We start from the raw sequence: 13,398 nt of genomic DNA, 5'->3' as shown, positions 1-13,398 counted from the left end.
ATCTCGTTTTTAAGAATGTGAAAACAGGGAAAGAAATTATTTTGACATGAGTTTTTGAGTAGTTTGAACAGTAGAGATTTTTCAGAAAGAAATGTCTGTTTTCCAGAATACTATTGTCTCCTACCGAGCGCTGCACCATGTGCTCTAAATGAATCCCTATTTTTTAGCCTTTTTTTAAAAGAACTCGTTCGTTCAGCTGCGAGCGCGGTGAGCCCAGGCGCGGTGTCCGCAGGGGGACGCGATGCCCAGGGGCTCCCACAGCGCGCACGTGCGCCCGGGACACGTGAGCACGCCCGGCTACTTGGTCTCCACAGCGACTCTACTTTGTGACTTCCAGCCAACAACTTTGTGTTGCCCCTTTCTGCCAAGGTCCCCAAGGGGACGAAGGCGCTCTGCCGAGGCAGCCGGGGCCGGGGCACTGCCCGGAGCGTCCCGCACCGGAGCGGATTGCTGGAAGCTGGGGAAATTCCCTGTTGGGGGCCGGCGGCGGGACTGGGACACTTCCACCTTCAGAGGTAACGGCGACCTCCTCACATGAGCCCCGGGAACGCCGCGCCCGGGGGAGAGGGCGGTTCCTGTTCCAGTCCCTGTCCCGACACGTCCCGCCCGCCCTCCGCGACTCCATGTCGTGAAGGCGCGGGATGGGAACGGTCCCGCCATGGAGGAGGAGTGACGCGTGCGCGGCGACGACCCGCCGCTGGGAAGTGCGGCCGCCCGCGCTCGCCGTACAGTGCGGGCTGTACCAAACCCCGCTGCTCTGGCGGGGGTGGGTGCGATCGGAAAGTGACGGAGCGCCGGGACTCGTCGGCCCCAGCTCATCCTGCGGCCATCGGGCAGAGGCCGACGGAGAGAACCCGGGGGCGGCGGTGCCGCGGGTGAGCCGGCGGCGAGGCGGTAGCAGCACCGAGCGAGGCCGCGGGGCCGCGCCCCGACCCCGGCAGTGGCGGCGCCGGAGGAGGGGCGGGGCGCGAGCGGCTTTGGGTAATGGCAGCGCTGTGAGGACGGAGCGGGGCAGCGACCGCGGCCGAGGGCAGGAGCGAGGGAGGCCGGGCGGGGGTCGCTGACTCGGGCCCCGGGCCGCCAGGTAACGCCCTCGCCCGGCCCAGCTCGGCCCGGTCCGGCCCGGTCCGCCCGCCGCGCTGAGGGGAGGGAGCGCCGTGCTCGCGGGGAGGTGGCGGTCCCGACCCCGCCGGGTGTGCGCGAGGGCGATCGGGCCCTGCCTTCCGTCCGGCCCCGGCCCCGCCGCTGCCCCCGGCCCGGGCTCCCATCCCCCGGCGGTGTCTGCGCGGCAGCGCCCGCCCGCTGCGTCCTGCCCCGGCTCCTGCCCTTGCCCCGCGGGGAGGGCGCGGTGCGGCCTCTCCGGCGGGGCCGCTCATTATCCGCTGGCTGCATCCTCAGCCAGTTTCGCTTTTGTTTTGGTGGAGGGAGAAGGTGGAGAGCGGGGCGGGGGCGGGCAGCACTGATCACCTGTTTGACGCGAGTGCTCCTGCCTGTTGCTGCGCACCCACCACGGGCTTGTAATGCTGCATATCGAAGTGGTTGAATAGCTTGGAAATAAGCTTGGAAATTTGGGGCGTCCTTTGATGCTGGACAGAATGCTGTGTTTATTAATCTGAACAAATATATGCAGTATGACAACAGTATGTTTTAAAGAATGAGGCGATGGAGGCGGCATCGTTTTATTATCCTGCTGGGTAAATATGTTTCAGTAACATCTGTTTACCTTAGGGCTTATCAAACAGGTATGGCTTCCCACCCCCTGAATAGTCTAAACCCTGGGGTAGATATTCTGCCCTGCTATAGTTCTTACTGTGATCAATATAATACATTTAACAATCGAAGTTGGCGAGCTTGTGACACTGGAGCACAGCATACCCCAAAAAGCCCAGTGTCTTACAGTCAAAGTTACACCATTTTGTTCAAATGTCTGTAAAACACATTTAAATTCATATTTCCATGGAAGTTGTAAGAGAATGCCAAATAATAGTTATCTTAATCTATACTTGGATGACCATGTGGATGCTTTACCTAGTATTAGGTTTTAATCATCTTGAACACAATGGTACTGATTAATGACATTGAGATTTAATAAATTAATGTCCGCATTGAAGTGGGGAGGACTTTTTCTTTGCCCTTCCTTCTTCACCTCGGTTTTGCTTGTCTTTGAAGAAAGGGCTCTTTTACCTTGATTGCTGTGTGAGCAACATCTAATATAGCACAAGTACAGCTTCATTACCACAAGCACTTACTATGATTCTTATTGTCTTCTGTGGACCATGATTATTTTTTCTTGGGGTCAGCTGGAAATGCTCTTGCGTTTTCCAGAAGAGGGATGTATTAGGTTTTTTTGAAGATTACCACTTACCCCTCTGTCCTCCTGGAAGCAAGCTGTTGTCTGCCTCTGCTGAGGTTCATGTTTCTGTGAAACATACATCAGTGTGTTCTTCTGCTTACTTTCTTTGATGGGTCTTTGTTTTGTCACTTTTCACTGATTTTTCTGTGTAAGCTCCTGCTGACATATGGATTGAATTAATAACCATGTTACAAATATGCCAACATTTATAGCAGTTGAGGGCCTTGGTTAGTTAGGGGGGTGGGTTGTAAGCATGCATGCTAAAAGTTGCATCTGATTTTATTGCTTTTTTCTTAAGCTGAGAAGTGATATATCCTGTAAGAGCTAGTAGTGCTTAAGGTAGTAAGCTGGTTGCTAAATAGTTTTTTAGCATGATATCTGATTCTTTCCCTTGCAGAGGTCTGCCTCTTGTGCTCAAAGTGTGTCACTAGCTTTCTACTTTCCCTTCTGACCTTGAAAATTTGGAAAGACAAGAGTCACTTGTCCATCTGTTTGAAATGGAAATAGAAGTATTCTTTCCACTTTCTATTGTAGTCTTACAATGTTGTGTTTCTGAGCAGGAACCAGACCTGCTTTGTGCATGGAATGTTACACATCAGGTCCTTTCCAGATTAGGTGCATAGGACAGAGACTAGTGGAAACAAGAGGCCTTCACAGTGTCTTTTTAAAATCACCTTACTTTTTCCCTAGTTTTATTTAGATAATTTAATGTCGAGTGGGGTTTTTTTGCAATAAATCTCTTTTGGTATTTTTGATATTAAATTACTAACACAGCTTCTGTATTTTCAAGTCATGTCTTACTTGAAAGATCTCACTGTTCATCATATTGAATAGTGCAGTAAGCTGCAAAAGCTCTGCATGTTGCTCTGTGTTTTCTTTTTCACATCCTGATCAAAGCTGTAGGGTTTTGTGGCTTTACAAATACAATATTGAAAATGTCTCATGAAAGCCTGAGGTGAGCATTGGCTACAAACTGGCAGTAGGAATTTCAGATACTTGGTAACTATTTAGTTTGTTCTTCTTACCCCAAATTTCCTTAGATACAGTTAAATAAGTCTTTGAATAAAAATGAGGAAATCAAAATTTCCAGAAAAGTTGTTTTTTTTCATGTGACACTGTTAAATGAGTAGTTGGTGAGATAATAAATTTCACAGAGCATGATGCTGTTAGATTAATTTGTGTTATATTGTAGTCTACTCGTGCAACATTAATGTTCCATTCCAAACCATTAAAAATGAGGGATTGTGAGCTTCCTGTTGGAGGGGGTGGTGTTCTTTGTATTGCTTTATCATAGTGGTGCGACACTGTACAAAGTTTAAATTGAAAAATTCGAAGGAAGTGTATTTTTTTTAATGATTATGCCCTGTTGTCTGATATGTTTAATTGTTCTACAGATTAACACTAAAGCCCCACAATGTCCTTGAAACCACGAGTAGTTGACTTCGATGAAACATGGAACAAACTTCTAACAACGATTAAAGCTGTTGTTATGTTGGATTATGTTGAAAGAGCAACGTGGAACGATCGCTTCTCGTATCCTTTAAATGAAAAATTTGACATAATGTGTTTGTGTGATGTGTTTAGGACAGAGTAAACCTAAGTGATCTTGAGCAGCTTGTTAGACTGTACCTGTTATTAGGACTTTGAATAAGTTGAAAGGGATGGAAATTCTACATATTTGGGAAGTATTTCATGTGAAAAATCACCATGCTGATAAAAAGTAAACTGGTCTCAGTTTTAGTCACTTTTGGTAGCTCTAATGCTTAGCTTATGCTAAAGCTGTTCTTACAGGTATTGCATGTCCCCTATTCTGACAGTGAGGTTGTCCTGTGTATTTAAGTCTTTGTGTGTAGCAGGGGAAATACCCAAGACAGTGTGCACATCTTTAAATTTGGGATGTGGGGGATGATGAGGTTGTTCTGTGTAAAGATTTCTCCCCCTTCTTTGCATTTCTAACTGTATGGATAACTACCATAGTAGACATTTCTACAGCAAGGATTTATTAAAAAGCCTTCTTCCTTTCCCTCCACTGTTATTGCCTCATTACTTGTGACAGTTAAGCTATGTTTAAAAATATCTGCTCTTTCTGCATTCATATGGTCTTGCTGTTCAAGTCACAGCTGTACATACAGTGTAGTGGAAAGTTTTGTGTTTTACATGTAAAATTGACCTGTAATATTTTACAAGATTTTAGTTTCAGTGAATTTCTTTTAAAAGAAGTTTAGCATTTCTAACCAGTTATACTGTACCTTGTGTCTAGATATATTCATTAGCCATTACATCGTGGTGAGTAATTGGAGAATTTTAGGAGGCTTTGTGCCTGTTCTGCAGGGATGAGACACAGTTTGGTTTAATTATGAGGAGGAAAATTGTTTAGACTTATTTATTGATTTGTTAATTCTTGTGGGTGACAAAAGAAGCACCTGAGAAGATCCTTATGCATAAGTTTTTACGACATAAGCTTATTCTGTGTGCAGGAGCTTGACTCTAAAGTCTCATATCATTCTGAACCTGTTAACTATTTCTCAGAATTGCTTTCCCAAGTGCCTGTGTTTTGAGTATGTGCATGTGTATATGTACATAACTTGTAGTTCTTGTGGAGACTTCTTGTGGTATAATAATCTTTAAGAGCTCTTTCATTTTAAAATTTTTTATTTAATTTCTAGGGGCATGACTTGCCACATTGTACTGAAGTCAGGTTCAAGTTATTCTAGAATTTAAAAAATGTTTGAATCAGTTAGGTGGGTCTTTAAATGCTAAGAAGTTGTTCTGCAGTCATTCTAAGCAGTTTTTGAGGATTACATAATTCAGTCTTTATCAAGTGGTTAAATTCTGTAGCTTAAAACTTTAAACATTTAAACAAGGGCATCTAAAATAGATTTAAATATAAAATAATAATTGTTGCATTAGATATTGCATTGATTCCTCTTGTCACGCTGTTTTGCTTACAACTTCTTATGTGGAGACCTTGCACACAAGTCTGCTGTTGATCCTCTTTTGGGATTTAGTCCAGTTGATTGAACATCAGAAAAGGATTGCTTTTGAATAGCAGACTCAGGAAGCAATCTTGGAATAATCATTTGGCATGTAATTCTTAAGACCTTACTTACTATCATCTTTTAATTACATTCATTGGAAAGTGGTACTATTAGTGCCTGATTTGGCACAGGCTTGAGCCTTTTGATTTGTCTGTGGCTGAATGGCCCAAGGAGTTTGTGTAACTTCCAGCTAGAATGTTGGTTGTTTAGTACTTCTGGTTCCTGTAACCAAACTGTGTTTTAACACAAGCTGCTCAATGAGTATTCAGCAACTTGGTGGAACTGGTAGTTTTGTACAGCTGGAATAAAAGCTTTTTCTGTGTTTTATTCATAAAGAAGACAAAACTATTAAAAATATTTTTTTAAAAAAAAATTGGCGTTTAAAAAATGCATCATCTTATTCTTTGTTAACTTTTTATTCTCTCTTAAAGGAAACGTTCTATTAACTCTTACTTTTCTTATTGCTTAATCAGCACAATAGAAAGATGGCAAATTATTTGGACTGTTTCAATAAAACTCATACAGGTTATTTCATTGATTATAGTATCAGTTGATTTTTGTACTATATAGTCAATGCAGTGATACAAAGGATAAGAAACAGCAAACAATCACTGTTTCAGTTGGCATCAGTGTATTCTAAGAAGTGTTAGCTTTCCCTTGTGTTGTTTGAAGCAGCTGAGATCCAGTGGAGTATGGAAGCTGACAGTATTTCAGGGATGAGGGACTTGTACTGCACGTATTCCACTTCTAGAACTATTTTTTGCCCCACTAGTTCTCCAGAACTTTTTTATTTTGAATATAGTGTTTCATTTGTAACTTAGGGTAATTTTATTGTTAAACATAGTTTATCTTTAAAGAAACATTTTACCTCATACTTGAAATGCTAGAATGGCAATGAGCTGGGAACTGCAATGGTGTAAGAGTTCTGGAAAAGATCAACTGAAAGACCACATGTCACTTTATTTAAAATGTGAGTCATCCTGAGCCACCTTTGACCTTCAGATTTCCTTTTAAGATTCTCTGCAGAAAGAAATGTGTATGAACTTGTTTCATTATCTGGTAAATGAGTGACAGTTATGTCTCTATTTGAGGTGTTATTGTGAATACATTGTATCACTTTCAAGACTGCTGTTACCTGTTCTGTAGGCATGGGAGTGCTTTTTTAGTTAAGGCTTGGTTAGAGAGTGGGATAGGTAGTTCATCTGTACTTTGATAACTGTCTTTTATGTAGAACTTTTTTGAACAGGTAGAACATCAAGATCTTCCTGTTGTTCTCTTGGGTTTTCCACCCAATAAGTTACAAATAAGTTGAAGAGTACCCAGGGGCAGCTGTACTTCAAGCAGAATAATTTTAAAAGTCTGCAGCATGGCCACTTGCTTTTTTTCACCATTTTTTCTCCAAGTTTGTGCTCTTCATTCTAATGAACTGTTTTGCAAGGACCCTATGATGAACCAGAGACTTAAACATGTATCTTTAAAAACAACTGGCTGGGAAGGAAGAGTAAATAAAGTTCATACCGTCATGGTTCTTTCTAACTGAAATCCTCTACAAATTTTTGTTTTGTTACAGAATGATTAATAGAAATTTTTCCAAAGCCCTACATTGCTCTAGAGAAGTCTTAACTAGTCTCTTAATTAGTCTTAACTAATGCTTTTTTAACCCCAAGGATAATATTTGTGAGCTTTTATAGCCTTGGATATAGTATTTCCTGGTTCATGGTAATTTTATTGTTCCTTCTTAGTTTGGAAGTGCTTCAGTTTCCCATTGCTGGGTAGTGCCCCTCAAATAGCAACTACTAAAGCACTTAAGTCACAGAAGGTTTTGGATGTTCTTGTTCTCAATACAGAGTGAAGGCTCCTAGGCAGCGGATTGGCTGCAGCTTCCTCTGGCCTTTCTCACCCTGCTAAACTGCATGCTTAACCGGAAGAACAGATGGCTTTCACCATTAAAGATAAATTATTTAACAGTAAAGGCTTCTTCCTGTTGTTCTAAGGGACAACAGCACAGGAAAAACGTGCTTTAAGTTTATGGAGTAAAATACCAGTGATTAATTTCGCCTCGGATTTTTTTTGTTGTTGTTTTTGTTAAAAGAGTTGAAAAAAACCTTTTGAATATGACACTTAAATTTGGATTCTGGACTCAAAGATAAAAATGGATAAAGAAACAAGTACCAGTTATGCAAGAAAGAACAGTTTTGCTACAGTGAGATATTTCAGTCTTATGATAGCTTTTTTTTTTTTTTTTTTTTTTTTTGGGTAGAATTCCAGAGAAACTTGATATCCAACAAGTAGTATTTGGTTGATACAGGAGGATGAGGTGCTGGTTCAAGTGCTTCTGTGATTAAGCTCTTAGTTTGTGTATCTGCTGGTAATAAACACAGTGGCAAATGTCAAGGAAGAATACTACATTCAGCTTTAATCATTTATAAGAAAATTTGTTCTCTACAATAAAGAAAGGTATGTTTGGAAGATGTGCGTTTTCATGAAAGAGCAGTTACCATATTCATTCTTAAATAGGATTATTAAAATTAAGAAACTTATTTACAAGATAAATTCAGAGATAATTGTTTGCTGCTCACATCAAATAAACTGCCATTGCTATTTTCTTGTGCTGCTGTGGTGAAGTCTGCCTCTCCTCTAGATTTGTGGTAAATTTTTCTTGTAGTAGAGATCTGTAGGTTTTGGTATTTCAGGTAATGTAGTTGTGGATCTAAAGAGAAAAAAGTCATGTCCCCTTTGCTTGTGAGTAAATTATGAAGATTTCTAATTCTGAGTTTAATTTCTCAAAAATATCTTTGCATAGCAAAGAGGTTTGTGGCTTGAATTACACTGAGGATGCATTTGACTACTCACCATCCTTAGAATGAGAAAATTTGCTGGGGAGAGGAAGGTGTAAAAACCAATTATTCTTTGCAATCTCTTTAATAGAAGATTTTATTCTTCACTATTTAAGTTTGATTTGATATTTTATTTGGCATTACTTACAAGCTGGTGTAGTGCCATGGTAGCTACTGTTACAAAGCAGTGAATGTTGCCTGTTTTGTTTCTCGGTGTTTCCATTTAATGCTTTTTGTGGTTCTGAGAAGAATTCTAATAAAGATTATATGAATGAAATAACTGTACTCACGATTAGATTCTGGTTTGGGTCTCTGAGATTCTAGTGTCCAGATAAAGGGTTTTTTCCTAATTAGTTCTCATGCATCAGAATCTTCTTTGTTTTGAGTAGTAATTCTTTAAAAAAAATGAAACATGCATTTGGATGAACTGTGTGATGACTGCTTGACACTGTTCTGTAGATTAAGCAGTGACTTCAACTGTCTGTCTTCTACCTCCTTTTACACAGGCATGTGCTTTTATAGGGTAGACTAGAGGAAAGCAGATCTTGTGTCTTCCCTTAATTAAAGTGAAATCATTGATTTCTATCATAGCTGGCTTTATAAAGTGCCTAGGCTTAGTGGTTAAACAATATTTTAAAGTAATTTTAGCAGAATTAATTTATCTCCCATATATATTTATATTTGTAAATATATAAGTAAAATATAAATATATAGTAAATATTTATTATTTTAGTTGTTCATGTGAAGCTTGACCTAATCCTTGCTTGACTTTTCTGAAAACAAAGTTCTCAGTAATTTCTTTTCCTCAAGTTACTCTTAAAACTTGATACAAACCAAAAGGGTAGCGTTGCAAGGTAGTTTAGGGACACCCTAAGTGTGGCTTAGCAGTTTGCTACTGCCCATTGAAGTTAACAAGTAAAACTGTTTATTGTGGCTGTGATCTAAACAGGACTACTGGAATTAAAATAATGGCTAAAAAGAATACAAACTTTTTTTTTTTTTTATCCACACCATTGTGGTTTTTTAATTTTCAGTGTCCCCTGAAATTCTTTTACCTGTGGAGGTGAGGGCAAAATTCAGGGACAGTAAGTTGTTTTCAACTCCAGGAAGGACAACTTGAAGTCGGCTTTACCACGTTTGCTCTGCTTTGTACTTGGCTAATTATGTTCTTAACCTGATTAATGCTTCTTTCCATTATATGAGAAGAGTTTCAGTTCATGTTGGCTGCAGATACACAAGAATGGTGCATGAAAGCTGCTTTTTCACCTTGAAGTTATTGTATATTATACAAGGCAAATAGAGGGTAGAAGCCATATCAGTATGGGGCTATCAGAAGTTTCAAATCTTAGCTCTAACATTTTCTCAGCATTCACTATTTAAAATTTAATATTGATGCTATAAACTTGGATTCTGCACAAGCCAATACTTACACAAATTTCAGAAAATGATCCATTTTATCTTTTTTGCTTGAATGTAAAGAAAACCCCAAAACCTAAACTGCATGTATGGAGAAGAAAGGATTCTGTAAATCATAAACTTTGTTGATATGTTTTCACACTTTAATACAAACCTTGACTTTGAGCCCAGAGACATTTATGCTTTGTGTGTGGCCTATCCCGAACCTCTTGGAGAGAGACTTTATACTGAGACTAAAATTTTTTTGGAGAATCATGTACGCCATTTGCACAAGGTAACCTGTAGTTACTGATGTCCATGTATGTGTTCTTTATTCTTTTTTTAAAATTTTTGTAGGTCTTTATGAGACTAAATCACAGAGTTGCAGAGACAGAATACTTGTACATATGAAATATGCCACATGTCACACAACATGTACACAAATGTAGGCAGGTATTATAGATACCTGTTGAGATGAAACACAAAATAAATAATTTTTCTTTCTAAGCCAACAGTTATGGTCTATGCACTATATTCATTGGCTTGAGAAGAAAGTTCTTTCTTTTATGTTGAATGCTTATGATCAAACAAGTTAGAGAAATGTCTTCATTTTGCAAATGTAGTTTGCCATTAGCCTTCTGTTTCAACAGAAAAGTATCTACTCTAGTGTCTTGGAAACTGATTGTATATACTCTGTTAAAAACATAAATAAAACCTTCTGAAATATGTGGGAAATAACACAAATTCTTGGGAGGAAAGGAAATAATGGCAGATTATTTATTGTGACAGTAATATTTGTATGTCTATATAGCTGTGAGTCAACTTCTGTTTCATCAGCTAAGACAGCAAATTTCATTAGAATTATGTTTCATCGTATTTGATAAATGAATGGTGTCTCCATCTATATCAGTAAAAAGAGAAGTAGATTTAAATAAGATGCTTATCAGTGTCTTTATAGGGAATAAAGTTTTGCAAATTCTGGATAGTGCTGCTGAATGGCTTCATTCATAGGTACCTGAGTATTTGACAAGATGGCCTGGGTTTCTTAATGGGCTGTTCCAGTGGTTACAGAGAGGATAATTCTGGAACTCTGATAGAGTAATTCAGTTCACTAAACTAGCAGAGAACTCTGTCAAATAAATTCTTGCTCATTTATTTAGTGAGCAGAATGAGCTCACTTAGGATAATCAGGCAGGTGCCAGCACAGTGGAAGCTGTGGGAAGTAGCGGAAAGCAGATACCCAGTTTTTAAATTGACTATCCACCACTTGCCTCAGAAATAATGTTGGAAAACCTTTGCAAAATGCATACAGCAGAGGAAAGCATTCTCAATTCTGTTTTGTCTATCAGCTTTCCTCTTTCATAATTTTTTTACCTTTTTTTGCATTTTTTGCATGGGCTTCTTTGCTGCTTAAGCCAGATTTTAAAATTACAAACTCTAGAGAGAATTAAAGTAGAATTCCTGGGATCTTGTCCCCCCTCACAAATGATAATTAGTTTAAATTGTTGAACTTACTTTTCTGAAGTATGAATCTATTTTAGAAGTTCAGTAGCTTTTTTAGATATGATTTGCTTAAATTTCAAAAGATTTGGGCCTAGATTTGAAAAACTTTAATGTGTTTTATGTTTCATGTATCTGTGCTTTGTTAAACTCGTTTTATTCTGTGATTCTTGCTAAGTACAAGGACTTATACTATCCCGTGAGGCATAGTGGTTTTAAATGGTTATATTGAGCCAATTCTTCTGGGGTGCAGTGCATGCGGCTGTGTGAATATAAAACTGATCTGTGTCAGTGAGGGAATGGTTCTGTGGGTTATCCCACCAGTTTAATGTGAGAATATGAACCAGGCTTATTCAAGCAGATACTTCTGAAAAGATCAAATTAAAGCAAGTCCAGGTGTTCTAGCTGGCTTACCAAAACTTGGTAGTATTGAGATGTGTTAGCTTTTTGGTCATTACCACAATTCTTAATATGCAAATGCTGTTCCAAAATGATAATCCCATGATAACTTTCTAAGTATATATGCTATTTTCATACTAATTCTGGTGTGTGGTGGGTGTGTGCCTTCACAGAGAGTTCTGGAAGCTGAAGAACAAGTACTGGTTATGTATCACAGATACTGGGAAGAGTATAGCAAAGGGGCAGACTATATGGACTGTTTATACAGGTAAGCTTTGCAATAGATTGTTAAATCTTTGAAATTATTAAAATGATCTGCAGATGAATATGCCTCAGGTCAGTTTAGGAGAGAATATAGTTGTGGTAGCAGTATATGAGAAAACAGGAATAGTGCCTCAACTGGTAAGTATCCAAGATTGTTCCTAAAGTTCTTTCATTACTAATATATTTTACTTGCTGTTGCAGTGCCAAATGTGTTGGTGCTAATCAACCCTACAGTGTATAAGATTATAATCCTAGCAGTTCTTCTACAAGGATGGCACTGTACTGCAGTATACAGTTGAAACAGAATGGTTTGAGTCAAAGTTTTAAGATATTCTGCTTTTTATGAATCAGTTGGAGTTCTTTGCTTATTACATGCCTGCTCTGAAAAAAGTACCATAATAAAGAACCTGTTGTATCCAAGTTCTAATCTGTATAATTCTTCCAGCAGTGAAAACTGATTAATGTCTACAGGTGTAATCTGAAAGTTATTTTAAAATAGATTCCCTTAAAATTTAATTAGGCTTACATCTCTGCTTCTAACCTGATAGGCAAGATTTGAAATGTTACTCAAGTGTGGGACGCTTCTGAGAAAAATTCATAAAATGTGAGATCAGTCATGTAATTGGCAAATGAATTAAATATTTTCTTTCTTCAGTGTTGATTTTGGTTTGTTTGGTTTTTTTTCACCAATCCTCCTCAATGCATTTTGCTAGGAAAACAAATCTGGATTCAGTTTGAAAGGTAAAATCCCACACGTGCTTGATGAAAACAAGGTGACAAAACTGATGGAATAAGCAGCACTGAAAGAAGCCTCTTGAGTTGTTGTTTTTGCTGGTTCTGATGGTAAAATAATAGATAAAAACAATGATGGACATTTGGCCTTCCAGTGTCTAGGTGCTGCAACTAGTTTCATAGGTACTTCTAAAAAATCTGGTCCATGTACTTTAATTTCAAGTGATTGGGAGGGTTTTCTTATCCAGCAAATTGAAATTAAGTAATTAAAAAAAAAAAAAACAAAAAAAGAAGTATTGCAATTGTTCATAATAAAATCCTGAAAAGTAAATATGGTGCAGCTTTTGCTTTGTTCCACTTTGTCTTTAAAATATTTGTAATAGTGCCAGCATATCAAAGTATAGCAATTTGTAGTTTTACATGCTACTCTTAGTTCTCTTTCTGTATGTACTGGTGGAAAAGAGAGGGGGTAAGTGAGGGGAGTGTAGGGCTTTCCTTTTTAGCAAGTTTAACAAGAAAAAACAGATTGGCAGCTGTTGGCTTTGTTCACATGGGGGAAGGTGGGAAAGAGCTACCAAGGAGCCTGCTTAAGGCTGGTGTTCCATCTGTTCCTGATGTCCTTGCAGGTTTTATATGACATGGAGGGCCTGCAGCCTTCTAGACGTGCATTTGCAGTTCATGGTTGGTATTGATGGTAGCACAGGGTTACAGTACTCCGTAAGAGTCTGAAAGTAGCTCAGGCTGCTGTACTTCGGTTTGTCATCACTGCACTATGACAAGTCTTCCTTCTTTGGACTCTGTGGTGTCCTAAATTCTTTGAAGTTTACAGGATTTCACAGTGTGTTCCTCCTTTTCTCCTTTTCTTGGCTTTTGCCATCAT

The 13,398-nt window shown here is 39.1% G+C and overlaps 1 protein-coding gene across 27 annotated transcripts in view; it reads left to right on the top strand.

Moving 5' to 3' along the window:
• Nucleotides 1-38: 38 nt before the first annotated feature.
• CUL2 (cullin 2) overlaps nt 39-13,398 on the top strand; it is an 84,788-nt gene continuing 71,428 nt past the window's right edge. For 6 of the 27 annotated variants that reach the window (XR_015279412.1, XR_015279411.1, XR_015279410.1 and 3 more), the window contains exons 1-4: nt 257-875; nt 3,748-3,886; nt 9,816-9,918; nt 11,696-11,790. Coding sequence is in view for 12 of the 27 variants with exons in the window: in XM_086863663.1 (XP_086719789.1) it covers nt 3,768-3,886; nt 9,816-9,918; nt 11,696-11,790 (317 nt within the window). In the remaining 15 variants the exon portion in view is untranslated. Of the gene's footprint in view, nt 876-930; nt 1,085-1,137; nt 1,743-3,747; nt 3,887-9,815; nt 9,919-11,695; nt 11,791-13,398 lie in introns of those variants that run through there. The other 21 variants (XR_015279390.1, XR_015279391.1, XR_015279393.1 and 18 more) reach the window with 11 other exon arrangements.

The sequence above is a fragment of the Cyanistes caeruleus genome, chromosome 1 (assembly GCF_971803275.1).
Source record: "Cyanistes caeruleus chromosome 1, bCyaCae1.hap1.1, whole genome shotgun sequence".
Classification (NCBI taxonomy): domain Eukaryota; kingdom Metazoa; phylum Chordata; class Aves; order Passeriformes; family Paridae; genus Cyanistes; species Cyanistes caeruleus.
The sequence above is the reverse complement of the archived record's forward strand: the minus strand, read 5'-3'. Positions and strand labels throughout refer to the sequence as shown.